Here is a 17,573-nt window from a genome sequence, read left to right as displayed (position 1 = left end):
GCAATTGGGTCCTGATTCTGTTCTGGTCGTGACAATTTTGCCTCTTAATTAACAGCAACGCGCATTAGTTGGTACGGCATGGTCCTACGGGTCGCGCCCAAGAAGACAGCTGCATGCTAGATCTAAACAGAGCACTATGAAATGTTAATTAGTGCCAGGATTACGTATCAATTTTGGATATTTATTATAGACCAAGTAAGTCGGATTCGTTCCCGGTGAGGGTTGGACTCCGCCATGGCTGCCCTTTGTCACCGATTCTGTTCATAACTTGTATGGACCGAATTTCTAGGTGCAGCCTTGGTGGGGATGGAGTCCAGTTTGGGGGACTCAGCATTGCATCACTGCATTTTGCAGATGACGTGGTGCTGTTGGCTTCCTCAGGCCGCAATCGCTGGAGCGATTTGCAGCCGAGTGTGAAGCAGCCGGGATGTGGATCAGCACCTCTTAGTCCGAGACCATGGTACTCAGTCGGAAAAGGATGGCATGCTTCCTCCAGGTTGGGGACGAGATCTTGCCCCAAGTGGAGGAGTTCCAGTATCTTGGGGTCTTGTTCACGAGTGCAGCGTCTGCCGTCATTCGGACCCTGTCCGTCGTGGTGAAGAGGGAGCTGAGCCGAAAGGCAAAGCTCTTGATCTACCGGTCGATCTACGTTCCTATGGTCATGAACTTTGGGTCATGACCGAAAGAACACGATCCCGGATACAAGTGGCTAAAATTAGTTTCCTTTGCAGGGTGGCTGGGCTCTCCCTTAGAGAGATAAGGTAAGAAGCTCAGTCATCCGGGAGGAACTCTATGTAGAGCCACTGCTCCTCCGCATTGAGACGGGCCAGTTGAGGTGGCTCGGGCATCTGATACAGATGCCTCCTGGACGCCTCCCTCGGGAGGTGTTCCGGGCATGTCCCACCGGCAGGAGGCCCCGGGGGCGACCCAGGACACACTGGAGAGACTATGTCTCTCGGCTGGCTTGGGAACGCCTCGGGATCCCGTCAGATGAGCTGGAGGAGGCGGCTGGGGATAGGGACGTCTGGGCTTCCCTTTCAGGGCTGCTGCCCCCGCGACCCGACCTCGGATAAGCGGAAGATAATGGATGGATGGATGGATGGATTAGATAGATAGATAGATAGATAGATTCTTTATTCATCCCCGAAGGGAAATTCACTTTTCCAGCAGCATCCCTGAGCTGAGAACAATCGAAAATAACACGGGAGCTGCTGGAGTGGCTGCCATTCGTGACGGCGCCGGAGAAACGATTCAATTTGAATCATGTACAAACAAACAAACAATGTACTATTGTTTATGTGTAAAGATGTTTGCCACCTGATTTGTGTGTGTCAACCACAGTTGAAATTGTACATAAAGTTTTATTGTATTACGTGTTTAGATGTTTATAGGCCATCCAAAAAGTTAAGGTAGCATTTCCCAGTAGTAAATTGTAGTAGGAAGTATTTCCTGAAACTGAAAATTAAATTTTACATTTTACATCTATGCGGGGAAATATTTGTCCCAAAAATATATTTGTGATATACTCTAGATCTTAAAAAACCTTCAAATCAGAAACCTGCAAGGGTTTTATGTTTTTCTTTCCTCTGGGAATAAACATTACCAGTTAATATGAAGTATTTGCTTGTTTCCCTCCCCCTCTTAGACGCCTTACAGGTGGTTTGATCCAGCAGATGCAGAACTTGCAGTTGTCCCAAGCCAAGAAGGTCCCAGGAGGGCCGGCCTCCCCCAATGCCGCCAAGCGCCTCTATCGCAACTTGTCGGAAAAGCTGCGGGGAAGCACGTCATCCTTCGAGGACAACTACTTCTTCGGCAAGACCGACCGTCTTCGCAAGACTCCAGTGAGTTGCTCCGTTGTAATAACACCTCATCAATTTGAAAGCATGGTGACATGTTTAAAATGTGGTAAAACATAGGCCTGAATTAAAACGTGTGATTTGTGCTGATGAAGAGTTTTAAAAATAGTTTGCCTGGCTCATGGGTAAGCAGCAGATCGAAGGTATTGGTACTGGCAGTGTTAGGTGCTCACACACTACAATGAAATGATCTGCATTTATATAGCGCTTTTCAAGTCAATGACTTCCCAAAGCGCTTTACAATGTGCTCCACATTTCCCAATAGCGGCCGTGCAGCCATGTAAGGCGCTAACCTGCTTATTGGGGGTGTTAGGGGTTAGGTGTCTTACCCAAGGACACTTCGACATGTAACACGGACGAGCCGGGATTCGAACTGGGGTCCCTTGATCCCAAGACGAGCGCTCTACCTCCTGAGCTACTGCCGCTGTCATACTAGCTGATAAAGAGATTATAAAAGACCAATACTTTTTTTCAATTAGGCGCAGAACGTGTAGTGATCCTCCCCACACTCATGCAGATATGCTGCAAAATATTCCCCGCGCCGTGGGACTCGAAGAATTTAGTCTCAAGGTCCACTGATTTGGCGTACCATATTTTCACGACCATAGGGCGCCCTCTGTTAGAAGGTGCTGGTTCTATTTCTTCATTCAGCACATACACAAGGCAGACTGGATGATGGTAAACACCTGCTGCGGCAGCCTTACAACACAGACGAGAACACAAGTGTGCGTATTTAAAAAATACAGCGGGAGAAAAACTGATTTTGGTAGTGGTTTATCAAAGTACTGATTACAAAGTAAAACACACAGATAAAAACTTGTCACAGTTCTTTTTCAGCTTCCTCTACTTGCGAACCATCGATTCATTATTCTTCAATTGTCTTGCGGCTACTCGATTTCTATGTTCTTCGGTGTAGTGTAGAAATCAACACACCACGGCAGACGAAAAAACAGAAAGAATGCACCATAAATTTCAAATTGCTAGATGCACTACGCCGTTAGAATCCACGAGTACTTCCGCAAACAATGGACGCATTGTGTATGATGTCACGTGTCCTTTTCTGCACAAGTTGGACACTTGACACCTTCACACAGGACATAGAAGTTACAGTAGATTGCATACAAGTCATATTTCGTTTGAAATGTGAACAATATTACAAAAACATTGGATTTCACCAAAAAATCTGAGCATTAAGCGCTGCAGTGTGAACGGCAGCCTCATCGTGTCCTCAGCAACGACCGACACTTTTATGTGTGCTTTATGGTCATGAAAATACGATACATCCCCTTCAGCTGAGACATCAGAGGACGAATGCAATACTTTTAACTATGGCAGGTATGGTTGAAATAACATATGACACATGTCCAAAAAAGACAGCGATTGTAGTGAACAGCGATTGCGTACAGCTCATTGTTGCTTTCAGACATTGTGACTTGGCTTACCGTGTTGCTTGGGGACTTGGAATTGTTTTGTCTGATTTGCGTGCTTCGATCCCCAAAAGTTGTGTGAGGTTTTCCTGCTGCCATCACAGTGTACGTTCCTTTTTTCCCTTCGCCACCGTTTAGGCAGGCAATTGTGGCTTTTTATGTGTGTTTTTCGCCGCGTGTCTTGCAATTGGTATAATATTGTCCGGATAGTTCCCCAATTGCGTCAGGGTCGCCAAAAGCTTCCAGTTTTGTTTGCTCCAGGTTAGCCCCCATTAGCAGCCGGCTAGCCGTGTCCATTGGTTATTCCCAGCGGGGTTTGTGCTTGTTGACGTTGACTCTTTTTGTTGTTGTTAGCCTGGCTGCTTACTGTGTTTTTGGTCGGACAGGCTGGCTTTGATAGTTCCTTTTAGCCCCCCCTGGCAGTGGTTAGCCTGCTGTGTCAATTGGTGGTATCCGGCCGGGTACGTGTTTGTTGATGTTGCCACTTTTCGTTGTTGATTCCTGTGTAGTCTGGCTGCCTACTGCATGTTTTTCGGTCATCAATCCTCCCTTTTTTCTGCCGATTAGTCTCCGTTAGCCCTCTTTCGCAGCAACTAGCTTGCCCCGCCCTGGCTTGGTTAGCGCCATTAGCTCTCTGTGTGTTATTTTTTCCAGTTCACCCCATTTTGGCTGATCACCATTTGTTGTACCATTGCTGCACCAACCAGCGACACAACGCCTAGGTGTTAATCACAGAAACTACCACAATTTGGCTTAAAACACTTAACCTGTTTGACTAATTACCACGTTCAACAACATGGTGACTGGCTTGTGAGGGTGCCGGTGGCACTTGGATGACGCCACTGCTCATGAAGTCAAAGAAGAGACGGGCTGTCTTCAAAATGCATTATTTCAGAAAACATTCGGAATATACCAATTAAATATACATATATAGATATTATGCAAAAACATATACTATTTTCTTTCATTTTGTATGTTATAGAATTTGTGTATCCCTTTAATTGTCCTTAATAGACTACCTCATTAGTGTGGCCAGACATGAGCCGCAGATGTTTGGTCAACTCACTCACAGGTGCTAGGAGTTATAATAAACAGGGCAAATTTGTGTGTTCCCAGGCGCTGTCATTGAAAAATATAGGGCTCCCATTTTACATGACGCAGCCCTCATTCACGTTTGCTTTCAGTGTAGTAGTAAATATGTGATCCTTTTTGTAATCGCTCCGGTAATCTCCATCTTGGTCACATGAGCTGAAAAAACATCACGTACAAAACTTACAGTAGAGTTAAAAACAACGTTCTGCAGCCAAAGGCGTCAACGTCAAATCCCCCACGCGGTTGGCGACGGGTGTATGCCAAAATCTGGGGCAGCTTGTACAAAGACAAAGTTGAGATTCACTCTTAAATTTGAGCATGCGCCTTTTAATCTAGTGCACTCTGTAGACCGGAATTTACAGTAACTAAGGCTAATGGGAAAGAAAGAAATCCAGAGACTGTAAATGTAAGATTATTCAGATTGAACAAGAACAACAAAACAGCAAAGGTCGATTGGAATTATTTGAGGAATAAAAAGTGAATAAGCCTGAGGATCTCTTCTTGGCGCTTGGGATTACTTGTATACCAGCATTTTGCAAGCAAAGGCTCCAACAAAGAACAGGGGGTGATTAAAATCACATCTTAAACTGACATGGAGCCAGTTCAGGACAGCTAGAAATCAAGGTAATATGATCTAACCTACCACATGTGCAGTCCCTTCTCAAGGTTTTTTCATTTCCTTATACTGAGGTGTTTGAGTTTTTCCTTGCCCCCACGTAGGTTTTAGATCAGGGCATGGTGTAATAGTCTGTATAGCCAGTTGAGACTTCTTATGATTAGGGGCTATACAAATAAACATGACTTGACTTGACTAGTTGTCTAAGGTAGTGTATTTAAAAGCTTCCAATCAAGGCTATGTGAAAATGTGGTAACATTTAAACGAACAATTCAAAGACCCAGTTTGAGCCGATTTAGACACCTAGTCTGCAAAACTTGGATTGAAACATGAGGGACTGGCTTGCTTTCCTCATCATGCAGGAAGGCTAACGGCAGGTTTGGTTGTAAAAACCCAGTGAAGTCCACTGGTTAGCTGCAGCGTGGGATTTATTGTTGGTACAGGCCTGGCTGAGACCTGGAGGTAACCTGTCTTAGTAGTAAAAAAAAACTATTTCAAATGTAGTTAAAAAAATAATAATAATAATAATAATATAGCGCTTTAACTTCATACAAGGCACCTCCAAGTGCTTGGCGAAATGAAAAAAAGCCAAACTTGTTCTGGTCTGAGAGAGTAGAATGTCTTCCTGGGAACGCTGATGAGTGGGAAAACAGAAAAATGTATGGTCAGCTTTTTGGGGCAGTCTTCACATCTTGGGTAACCTACCTGACTGTCTGTAAAAGATGGTGTTGATATTTTAAGTCGTTTTGGTCTGGTAGAGTGGGATGTTTTTCTGGGGTCAGCAAAACCAAAAGCTCTGAGGGTGGCATTAGCTCAGGAGGTAGAGCGCTCGTCTTGGGATCAAGAGGTTGCAGTTCAATTCCCGGCTCCTCCGTGTTATACGTCAAAGTGTCCTTGGGCAAGGCACTGAATCCCTAGTGCCCCCGCTAGCAGGTAGTTGCCTTGCATGGCTGACGCTGCTATTGGTTAGTTAGTGTGTAAAAGGGAAAAGTGTGAAGCACATTGTAAAGCGCTTTACAAGCACTATATAAATACAGACCATTTTCATTTTTAGGCTTTTTTTCTCATATCGGCCAACCCCCTCTAACTGTCTGCAAGACATTGTGTTGAAATTTAATGTTGTTCGTGCCTGGAATAGATAAATCTCTGCCTGGAAAAACTGCTGTTTGTGAGTCAGTAAAAAAAATTACCACTAGGAGGCTCTAAATAATACACACTGTCCCTTTAAGGGTTATAACAATTCCCCAAAATCAACAAGACATCTCTTAAATTGAGCAAACTTTTCCCTATTGACAGTAAATCTTAATTGGAATTGTACCATTATCTGCATTACTTGAGATCTTAAGTGATGTATACAGTAAACCTTAATTCGAAATGTATTATGATCTGTATCGCTTGAGATCACTAGTGATTTTTCATCCACGGCACCTGGAAAATGTTCCATTTTCTTATCGCTGTAAAACCAAATGTGCCTGAGTGGAAAAGAAACCATTTGGTTTCCAAGCAACTGCGGAATACATTCCTAGTAGGAAATCAAATCAGTCACAATTCAAGCAGTGCAATACTAATTTGTTAACTACTGGTCAGAATTGGCAGCACAGCGGCTGAGTGGTTAGCTCGTCCGTGGCAAAGTTCTGAGGTTATGGGATCAAATCCAGCTACCAGCCTTTCTGTGTAGAGTTTGCATGTTCTCCCCGTGCTTCCATGGGTTTCCTCCAGGCACTCTGGTTTCCTTTCTTCTTCCACATTCCAAAAACATTCATGTCATGTTAATTGGCCTGTCCAAAATGTCCCTAGAAGTGAATGAGCGAGTGACTTGTCTGTCTCTGTGGCCCTCCGACTGGCTGGCAACTAGTTTAGGTTGTCCTCTGCCCACTACCCAAAGATAGCTGGGATGGGCTCCAGCACCCTTGCGGCCCTACTAAGAATAAGCAGTGCAGATAATGGATGGATGGCTTGTCAGCATTAACTCATTCAATGCCATAACATATAAATACGTTGTCAGAAGCATTGTCCCTAAGTGCCAAAATGTAAAAACATGTCTTTCTTCTTTTATTTAAAAAAAACTATTATAAAGGGTTTGGTGTTGCTCATCAATAAGTATCAAGCCTCTGGGAATGATTTCAGAATGATAAATCATCATTATATGGCAGGAGTTGTCACGGGACCGGACCAGATTGGAGGCAGGAGGCAGGAAGGGTAAACTCATTCGCGTTAACGATCAGTTACTTTTATTAAGAAAATAAAAGTCGTCCAACACTCAGGGACAAAAACGAAAACAGGCTTACAGGAACTCAGACTAGGAATACTCACAAAACAGGCTTTTACTCAGAACGGGCAAGTACAGGTTTCCTCAAGTCAAACAGAACAGAATAATGCAAAGTAATGCAATGAACCCGCCACCCGCAAAACCCGCCCTTAAGAAGCACACACGCAAATTAGAAAATCTGCTACAGCCGGTGCCAAGAGGGCGGGGCCAGCCGGTCGCCACGGCGACCATGCTGGACATGACAGAGCCCCCCCTTTAAGGGACAGCTCCTGAGGTCCCAAAAAAAAGAAAATAAATACCTCGCACCCCGGAATGGGTCGACGCTCCCGATGAGGGCAACCCCGCTCCCTCCTCCGAACACCCAGGAACGGGGAGAGGCAGTGCCGTCGGCGTTGGATGAGTCAGACATGGCGCTCGGCAGGGGGGGTCGGACAGGCGATCAGCAGCGGAGTCGGACAGGCGATCGACAGCGGAGTCGGAGAGGCGATCGGCAGCGGAGTCGGACAGGCGATCATCAGGGGAGTCAGACAGGCGATCATTAGGGGAGTCAGACAGGCAATCATCAGGGGAGTCAGACAGGCGATCATCAGGGGAGTCAGACAGGCGATCATCAGGAGGAATCAGACAGGTGATCATCAGGAGAGTCAGACAAGCGGTCATCAGGGGGAATCAGACAGGCGGTCATCAGGGGGAATCAGATAGGCGATCATCAGGAGAGTCAGACAGGTAAGCAGGAGTCGGACAGGAAAGCAAAGGAGTCGGACTGGCAAGCAAGGGAGTCAGACAGGCAAGCAGCAGGGGAAATCAGACAGGCGAACAGCAGGAGAGTCGGACAGGCAGGCAGGGGAGTCGGACAGGCAGGCAGGGGAGTCGGACTGGCAAGCAAGGGAGTCGGACTGGCAAGCAAGGGAGTCGGACTGGCAAGCAAGGGAGTCGGACTGGCAAGCAAGGGAGTCGGACTGGCAAGCAAGGGAGTCGGACTGGCAAGCAAGGGAGTCGGACTGGCAAGCAAGGGAGTCGGACTGACAAGCAAGGGAGTCGGACTGGCAAGCAGGAGAGTCGGACTGGCAGGCAGGAGAATCGAACAGGCAGGCAGGAGAGTCGGACAGGTCGGCGTCAAATCTTCCCGGGGAGCCCATTCGAGGCACAGCAATGCCCACGACGGGCGGGGCCGTGGTTCGAATGGGCAGGGAAGGTGACCTCACTGGGCGCTTGCCAAACGGCGTCCTCCAGCTCTCCCCAAATTGTGTTGGGATCGTTCGCTGAGTTCACATCTTGGCGGGTTCATTCTGTCACGAGACCGGACCAGATCGGAGGCAGGAAGGGTGAACTCATTCGCGTTAACAATCATTTATTTTTATTAAGGTAATAAAAGTTGTTCAACACTCAGGGACAAAAACAAAAACAGGCTTACAGGCAAACAGGAACTCAGACTAGCAATACTCACAAAACAGGCTTTTACTCAGAACGGGCAAGTACAGGTTTCCTCAAGTCAAACAGAACAGAATAATGCAAAGTAATGCAATGAACCCGCCACCCGCAATCCCCAAAACCCGCCCTTAAGAAGCACACACGCAAATTAGCACGGCGGCGCAGTGGTTAGCGCGTGTGCAGCACAGTTCTGAGGTTGTGGGAACCTCCTGCGTGGGTTCAAATCCATCTACCGGCCTTACTGTGCGGAGTTTGTATGTTCTCCCCGTGCTTGCATGGGTTTCCTCAGGGCACTCTGGTTTCCTCCCACATTCCAAAGACATGCATTTTAGGTGAATTGGCCGGTCCAAATTGTCCCTAGGTGTGACTGAGCGAGTGAGTTGTCTGTCCCCGTGTGCCCCACGACCCTACTGAGGATAAGCGGTGCAGCTAATGAGATGAGATGAGTTTAAATTAGTGTTTCTCAACTGATCGGTCCGAACCCAAAAGTGGGTGGCAAACCCGTTTTCAGTGGGTTGGAGGCTTTTGCCTAGGCAAAAAAGTACTAAGAAGGAAAAAACAGGATCAATTACACCCCTTAAAATTAGATGGCGTTATTGCCCTGTTCGATCTCTTGTTCCTGTTCAGTCAATCAGCGTCGTACCGATTGCATTTGAGAGTGAATCTGTTTGTTTTATTTACTTTTTCTGCCCATAATAATGGGTCCACGAAAATTTGTGGGAAGGTCTCTGCCATCGAAGCGCTGCTGGAAGGTCAAGTAAATGGTTTCCAAATGTTATACTTTTGACGTTTTACAGCATGTTAATCTTTATTATTTACAATATATATAATTAAATAATTATCATTGTTTGGGTTTATATTTCTTAAATATTTAAGCTATACATTTATTTTAGTATGTGGCTTTTTAAAAGCCGTTTTAGGGGGTGGTTTAAATGTGATGCACGCTTATATGCCACTATATACAGTACTGGAAGTATTTTTGCACTTCCTTTTTATTTATTTTTTAAATTTTTTTACAAAGGTGAATTTATTCTAATATATCTGCTTTAAACTGCATAATTCTTTCATTCCATACATTTGAGAATTGTTTTCTTGATTTAGATCCCTACTTGCCATTAGGGTACAATGATGGGTCCCGAAGTCAGAGCAGTTGAGAAACACTGGTTTAGATATTGTATAAGTATCACAAAAGCTAAAAAAAAAAAACAGTAAAGTGATGATCCTGCTTAAAATCTATCCTTTCACAAAAAGCCACTTTTCTCAGAAGTTTTCTTGGAAACAAAAATGTTCAAGAAAGCTAGAAATCATTTTTTATCTTAAGAAAAATGAGGGTTCAAGATTTCTTATATGTCCTATCCCTACATAGCTACAGAACAACATTTTCTATCGGCCTTCAAAAATGAGTCAAAATAGCAATAATTGGCTTCCACCAGCCCTTCTCGTTTGAGAGAAATATCAGGCATTGAATGAGATAATAATTTCAATTTTGAAGATGTGATTGTTTTTGGTCTGGGAGGCAGCCAATTTCGTGCGAAAAAAACACATTGGCAGAGTGTTGAGGAATATATTCCGTATGGAAGATCAATAAAGATGCGGTTTTCGGACGCCCTAATTCAATGTCTCCTCCGCCTGAACTCTGTGTTCCCGTCTCATCCCTAATTCAATCTCCAATCAAATGCCTCTAGCTGTTCACATTCTATGTCGTTCATCGAGTTCAACTTCCTTTTAAAAAAATATTTCATGAATTTACTTTTAATAATGTTTGAATGTCTTAACTGCTCTTCAAAGTACTCTGGTTACTTAAGTCAAATAATTAGGAAAGAGACAAAAGATTTAAAACAGACACGTTGAGCATTTTATCAGCTTTAGTAGGCCCAGCTTGGTAGTTTTTGATCGGACGTTATATTTTTTGGGATTTCCTTTACATTTATTCAAAGCAGTCTGTCAATTGAGGAATAGCTCCCACTTGAGTTTATGTTTGGGATGATTGTGGTGATTTCAGATGTAAAGCTGCTTTTACTCCACTGTCTAAAAAAAACCCCAAAATGTTAACACATTCAATGCCAAACATGAAAGTCATCTTTTTTTCCATTGTTTGTGAATTTGAGCTGCATGGCTTAAAATGTGAGCCCTATATTTAAAGATGACAGTGGCAGGGTAATTAAACTGTTGAGAATAGTGCCAGATTGCAACACAGATGTAAAAAAAAATGTTGCTGCGGTAATGGACCAAATTGTATTCGCTTGTTATCAGTGGTGTCGCACGGGAATCTTTGGATCAATCTAACACACAAAAGGACGGTCGGCATGGGAATAATCAGCTATGTGCAAATGTGTCCAGACTATGCTAGGCAGAGTTTGCCTTTTCGAGGCGGTGGAGCAGCAGGACCTTGACACGGTGCAGATCATCCTGAGCCAGCTGACGGCCGATGAGCTAGAACTGAACACGCCCAACAGCCAGGGCCTCACACCGCTCGATGTCGCCGTCATGACCAACAATGCGCACATCGCCAAGATGCTGCTCAAAGTCGGTGCCATGGAAGGACCACACGGTGAGTAATTCAGAGTTTTGTTTTAAAATCAAAAAATAATCTTACTTTTTTTTTTCAAAACACAATGTAAGGTTCACCTGAACCTCAGCCTGGTTCTTTTATCTTAAATGATCTTTGTTTTAGAAATAGAGGTAAAATCGGGCCTAAAAAAAAATCAGCGCAACCGAGGCTTGCGGGTATTAAAGCCTGACCTACCCCGAGCCCGACCAATTAACTTGATTTAAGGGACCAAGCCTGAAGAAAACACAAATTTCCATATTTAATTTGTGAGGACTGGGCTTACACCAGCTCAGTAGCCTAGATGGTAAGGCGCCCGCTTTGAGACTGGGAGGTCGGTGGTTCGCGCCCCGGCCGAGTCATTCCTAAGACTTAAAAAGTGGTCGGCGGCGCCCTCTGTTGGCTGCGGCTGCATCGGCTCGCTACAACGGGTCAGGTGCAATCGACATTTCGTTCTGTGTACATTGTTACACAGAATGACAATACAAGGAAATTATTATTATTATTTTAATAATAATAATAATAATAATAATAATAATAATAATAATAATAATAATATTATTATTATTATTATTCTCTCTTGCTGCTTTTCTCTCTTGCTGCTTTTTTTTTCATTTCTTTTTAATTATCTGTCATTGTTCTTCAATTATTTTTCTTTGTCGCGCTGATCCTTTTGTCCATTCTGGAGGATCTTCACAATGGAGTCAGTCCCTCTCTCATGCAGCACCGACCTGCTGAGCACCCTGCCCAACCCAGTGTGTGCTACAACCACACAAAAAAAGAAAGACAAAACAATGACGGGCGCATAATTTAGAATAAAAACTGTCTGTTCAGCCCAAACACGAGTCTAATAACTGAAATTTTAGGCCCGACCTGATTTTTAGGTGTATGGGGAGGTGTAGGGGGTGAAGGAGGTGCAAAGACAGTTCCTGGAGCGAAGGTGAAAGACCTGGTAATGTTATTTATATGAGAGTGGAAGGAAAATGTACTGTTGAGGACTTTTGACTATTGACCTGCGGGGAGGGAAAACACTAAGGAACTGTCTTTAGAGAGAGAGAGAAGGTGTCAACTTAAATACAGGGGACACACGTCCCCTTTGTCCATGCCAAAACTTCGCCCTTACCTCTGTTCAGCTTTGTGAGAATTCGAACACCCGGGAGAAAAAAAAAAGAAAAAAACATGCGCTCAAATTAGAAAAACGCTGTATCCTCCCTCGTTTTTTAGCAAGCATTGTGTTCAAAAAGGACCCATGATGGGCAAAATTCGTGATATAGAAACCTTTTATTCATTTTTTGATTACATTCTCTCTATTTATACAATGAAACCAAAGAACAAACCCTATTAACAGGCTCTAGGATTTCTTGAACCACTGAAAATACTTTCTAAAAATAATCTTTCTGCCATACTGTTTCACACTATTTATTTCAAAAAGGTGATGATTTTAGGACACTTCGTTTTTACTTCAGATGATATTTTGGCGCCATCTGGTGGAGCTTATTGGAAAAACTTTGCATAAAATGCTTGTACCTTTCTTTAGCATATTGAGAATTCAAACGTTCCTTTAGGGGTCCGAAGTGTTTTGTTGACATGGTAGCGTATAGAGAAACTGGAAATATTTAAAGATTTGCGCGTTTGTAATATAGGTTTGTCAAGCTGTTTTATGTACTTGTTCAACCTCAGACCGCAGCGTTATTCAAGTCAGGCAGGAAGGGGTGGGGCGACTGTTTAGCCAATCAGAATGCAGAACACAATGCGCGTATCAAAACCACAAAAGGTAAGCTGCGGTACAGGGAGAGAATTCTGCATAATATCCTTCAAGAGATCCTTGAGTTTGACATGTGGCTGAGGGAATGAGGAGTCCTGCTTAAAAACTATGTCTCTAATCAGTGGCATTAACCAGGGAGGGCAGGGGTAGGCAATGCCCACCCACGGACACGATGGGTCTACCCACTCAAAGAAAAGTGGATGTAATACTGAGTGCAATCTGGCAACCGCATATAGTATTCATTTGTATAATATTGTGTATGTCAGCGGACACTAGTGTGAACTCTTCCGCGTCCTACAGCACACAGTGTGTGTGTCAGTTCCCTCATAACGTCTCTTTACTAACATCATTGACATCATTTTGGCTCCCAAACTGCTCTTTAGATTGTTTTTGTGGCTCAATCCATATATTACCAATGTTTTGTACCGTTATGCACAAATTGACTTTAAAAAGAGGAAAAATAAAGCAAAAAAAAGACAAAAATGAAAAACAAAAGTAGGAAAAAAAGAAAATAAAAAGGAAAAAGACGCAGAAAAAAAGTAAATTGATAAGCAAGACTAAGGAAGTAAAGAGCTGGGAAACAAAAGAATAAAAAGGGGAAAAAGGAACATTTTAATAAAAGAAGGAAAAAAGCGATAAAACGAAACAAAAGGTTAAGGGAATAAACAAAACAAGATAAAAATAAATAATAGAGAAAAAATAAACTAAGAGAAAAAAGACCAATATTAATATAATATTAGGCATAAAATGAATTGATATTTAAAAATGAAAAACTGTTATTCTACTAAAATATAATATCTTTTATTTTTTAATCTCCAGTGGACTTTTAACTCGTTTAATTTTAACCCTAATTATATTATGCTACAGGAATCACATCTTAACAAAACGTCAATTAAAAAAAATGGACTTTTCGGTGTCACAAAATTATCGTGAAACACATTGTCCTTTAAAAACGCTGGAAACATGAATTACAATATTTACAAATCTTAAACGGTAAATTACAGAATAATTTTCACCTGTTAAATACTTAATAAAAATGTACAAATGGAAAAATGTGTATTACCTTCAGGCGTCTGAAAGGGAGCCGGCTGTCTATTTTTTCAAATAATCAAGTCTGATGGAAGCTGTGGATGTGTTGTTGCCTATGTTAATTGCGCATTAGTGCTATGCAAACATTATAAGGGGGTAATGAAAGTTGTGCCCCCACACCCACCCCCCCACCCCCTTGAGGTTCATGTCCGGTCACGCCACTATCTCTAATTTACTTCTACTGTTGTCCGTGTGTCCCTTCTTGGAAGTCTTGAGCCCGGAGAGCCGCGAGGCCTACCTAGAGACGCTGATAGCAGAGACGGAGCAGCTCGTCGCTGACCTCTCAGCGCAACCACAGCGAGATGGCCAGTCACTGGACGCATGTCACAAGGACAAGCAGCTGAGAGTCCTGGAGTCCAAGTGCAAGCTCTACAAGCGCATGAGGACCGGATTCCGACAAGCACGTGAGACAGCCACAAATCTCTTTTTGCATACTATTTTAATCGTCGACTAGTCACTGACTATTGAAACAAGTGGTCGAATAATCGGATAATTTCAAAATTTAGCATGAAGTTGATTTAATTATGTGGAAAATGACAATAAACAAACGAAAAATTAGGACAATGAAATATACATCTTTTATCGAACATACTGCGGAGAATAGTGCCAGATTGCAACACAGACGCTGTCATGATTGCCGATTGATCCCATCCTCCTCGCCAGACACGGAAGTGTCACTTCCGCACCGCTCGTTCCTCTTGTCCGTCAGCAATCGGATCGTGGAACCAAGCCTTACTCTCCCTCTTTATTAATAAAAACTGAGAAAACGAGCACTATTGGGTCCTGTATCCGTTCCTGGTCTGTGACAGACGCGATTTTTGTGCTGTTGTCATTGGTGGTTACCACGGTGACCGACCAAATTGCATTTTCTTATCATTGTTCCTCGAAGATTAAAGGAAACTCCAGCAACCTAACTATGACTTAGATGAAACAGAAAGAGAATTTTAGCATTTTTGATGGATAACTTCTATTGCTGTCCAATTTGGATGTATAAATTGACACATCATGAGTATGATGTAAATATCGAATAAAGTACTATTAAACATTTTTTTCCAAATCAATAATGTTACTTTAACCACTAGGGAACAGTAAATAATACACACTGTGCCTTTAAGCATATTTCATTCCATTTGCAGGGGGTGCCACTTGCTGCCAAGTAAAAACGACATGATATTTGCACAGAGCTCAGAAAAATAAAACAAAGCTCTGGTCACCTATTTTTAAGCTAAGCTCTTACTGTCGCCCAGAGCAACTATGATGTAATTTTTAGGTGACGGTAAGTGACAAAATGCCACTTCTGAGATTGTTAAAAAGTAGAATTAACCATAAATTCCGGACCACAAGCCACAACTTTTTTACTACATTTTAGTTTCCTTTAATTCTTAAAGAACAGTGACAAGCAAATGCAATGTGGTCAATCATTAATGAAGGATGACACTTAATCTCTGTGTTGCAATCTGGCACTATTCTCACTATGGATTCCGTGGTGGAGTCGTCCAGAAATACAGTGCTCACATTTTATGCAACAGCCATTGGCGTATTCTTTTGGTGCAGTAATAAATATGTGTCAGTCTTTGTAATCTCCATTTTGAATGGTCACATGATCCGTAGACACGTAACGTAAACAACTCAAAGCAGAACTAAAAATCAACGCTGGTGAAAATGGTGTCAGGTATGTGGTGGCAAGGCGCCTTTAGCATTCAGTAGGTCAAGGCACAGACACTAATTTCCCTTCACGGTTGGTGCCAGGTGTGAAATTGAATTGAATTTCAATGAGGTGCGCTCTGTACTTCGGAATTTAGGGTACTTTGTAACTCATCTTCCTATTTTTGTTTGGTTTTTTATGTTTATGTTGCTTAGGTACCCCTGAAGCTCCTTCGTTGGTCCATTTGAGCGTCAGTAGCAGCTCCACACTGACTGTCATATTCCAAGAACCTCGCGGTCTGCAACCCACCGTTGTCACAAAGTACAGAGGTATGCAGTTGACTTGTGGGACATGCCATCACAAATGCAGCATTTTCACATCACCTTGCCCCAGTTTTCAAACAGATGTTGACAATGCTCACATATGCTTGGACATACAGTGTCTCGAGTACACCGGTTCTCAACTAGTCTGACTTAAGGACCCACCATTCCACCCTAATTACAAGATGCGAGCCAAATACGAAGACAATTCCACTTCTCAAATGTATCCACTGAAATGATTGTGCTGTTTAGAGCAGAAAGAGTAGAACATATTCAACTTCTTTTAAAAAAACAAAATGACCCTCGAAAGCAGCATGAAGTAGATTATGTACTCTCAAATAAGTGACCCCTCAAAACTGCTTTAAAATTTCCAAATACTAAAAGAAATTAAAAGTATTAATAAAGTGTGTACCTAAACATCAACAATCACTTGATTATGTAGTTAATGAAGATTAATATGCTTGTAAAAAGCTAAAAATACAACATTTTACAACCATTACTGTACTTTCCAGCAGCGCTTCAACGGCAGACACTCGTACACGATTTTCGTATTTCGCAATTGTTTCTTTCTTCGACTCGATCTTTGTCACTTTTTTCCACTTTTCCTTCTCCTTATTGCTAACTTTCTTGGGACCCATTATTATGGGTAGGAAAAGCAAATAAAACCAACACAAGAACAATAAAATGACATGTGGAAGAGGAGATCGAGCAGGGCATTACTGTTAGTGAGAGAAATAAACCCTCTGTTTTTTTTCTTCTTAGCATTATTTTGCCAAGGCAAAGGCTCACGACCCAATAAAAATGGGTCCGCGACCCACTTTTTAGTCCCAACCCATCAGTTGAAGATACTGCTTTAGCATAGTATTCCTAAACCATGCAATGAGAACTTGTCAGGTGTACAGCAGGAAATATTCCTATTTGACAGGTCAAAAAAAATGTCCATGTACAAATAACTCTGCGATTGTTAGTGTGAATATTTGTCATGTGTCCGTCACCTCCTTTTAAAACTTATATGCACTAAGATTGACCAGGCACTCGCTTTGTTATCCTGTATGAGTTCAGTTAGAGAGAGAGAGAGAGAGAGAGAGAGAGAGAGAGAGAGAGAGAGAGAGAGAGAGAGAGAGAGAGAGAGAGAGATACATTATTCATCCCCGTAGAAAAATTCACATTTCCAGCAGTATCCTTTTGTTTGTTAATTAACAGGATGGCCTCAGGGTGCTGTGTTGTAGTTTAGCAACAGCGGAGTGAATGACGTCCACGCTACGCCAAAAGTTCGACGTCCCTGCAGATGGAAATCTTTGTGCCCAGGGTTACACCACCTTGTGTTCACGTAGATAGCGAGTCCACTTCCTCTCCGCTTCCGGCAGGCTATTGTGTCGCCGTCTGTCCTAACAGCGCTGAAGCCGGGTAGCTCCACGTTAGCGTCCGCGATGCTAGACGCCAGCCACGTTTCTGTAAAACACAGCAAACTGCACTCCCTGTACACTTTGATGTTTTTCACCAGCACAGCCAGTT

The 17,573-nt window shown here is 43.0% G+C and overlaps 1 protein-coding gene across 1 annotated transcript in view; it reads left to right on the top strand.

The window, feature by feature from the left end:
* ankfn1a (ankyrin repeat and fibronectin type III domain containing 1a) overlaps nt 1-17,573 on the top strand; it is a 108,681-nt gene that overhangs the window by 67,992 nt on the left and 23,116 nt on the right. The window contains 4 exon segments of the mRNA XM_088323868.1: nt 1,646-1,841; nt 11,032-11,242; nt 14,303-14,497; nt 15,954-16,067. Coding sequence (XP_088179994.1) covers nt 1,646-1,841; nt 11,032-11,242; nt 14,303-14,497; nt 15,954-16,067 — 716 coding nt within the window.

Source organism: Urocampus carinirostris, chromosome 19 (genome assembly GCF_059441175.1).
Source record: "Urocampus carinirostris isolate Australia breed hairy pipefish chromosome 19, RoL_Ucar_1.0, whole genome shotgun sequence".
Taxonomy (NCBI): Eukaryota; Metazoa; Chordata; class Actinopteri; order Syngnathiformes; family Syngnathidae; genus Urocampus; species Urocampus carinirostris.
The sequence above is the reverse complement of the archived record's forward strand: the minus strand, read 5'-3'. Positions and strand labels throughout refer to the sequence as shown.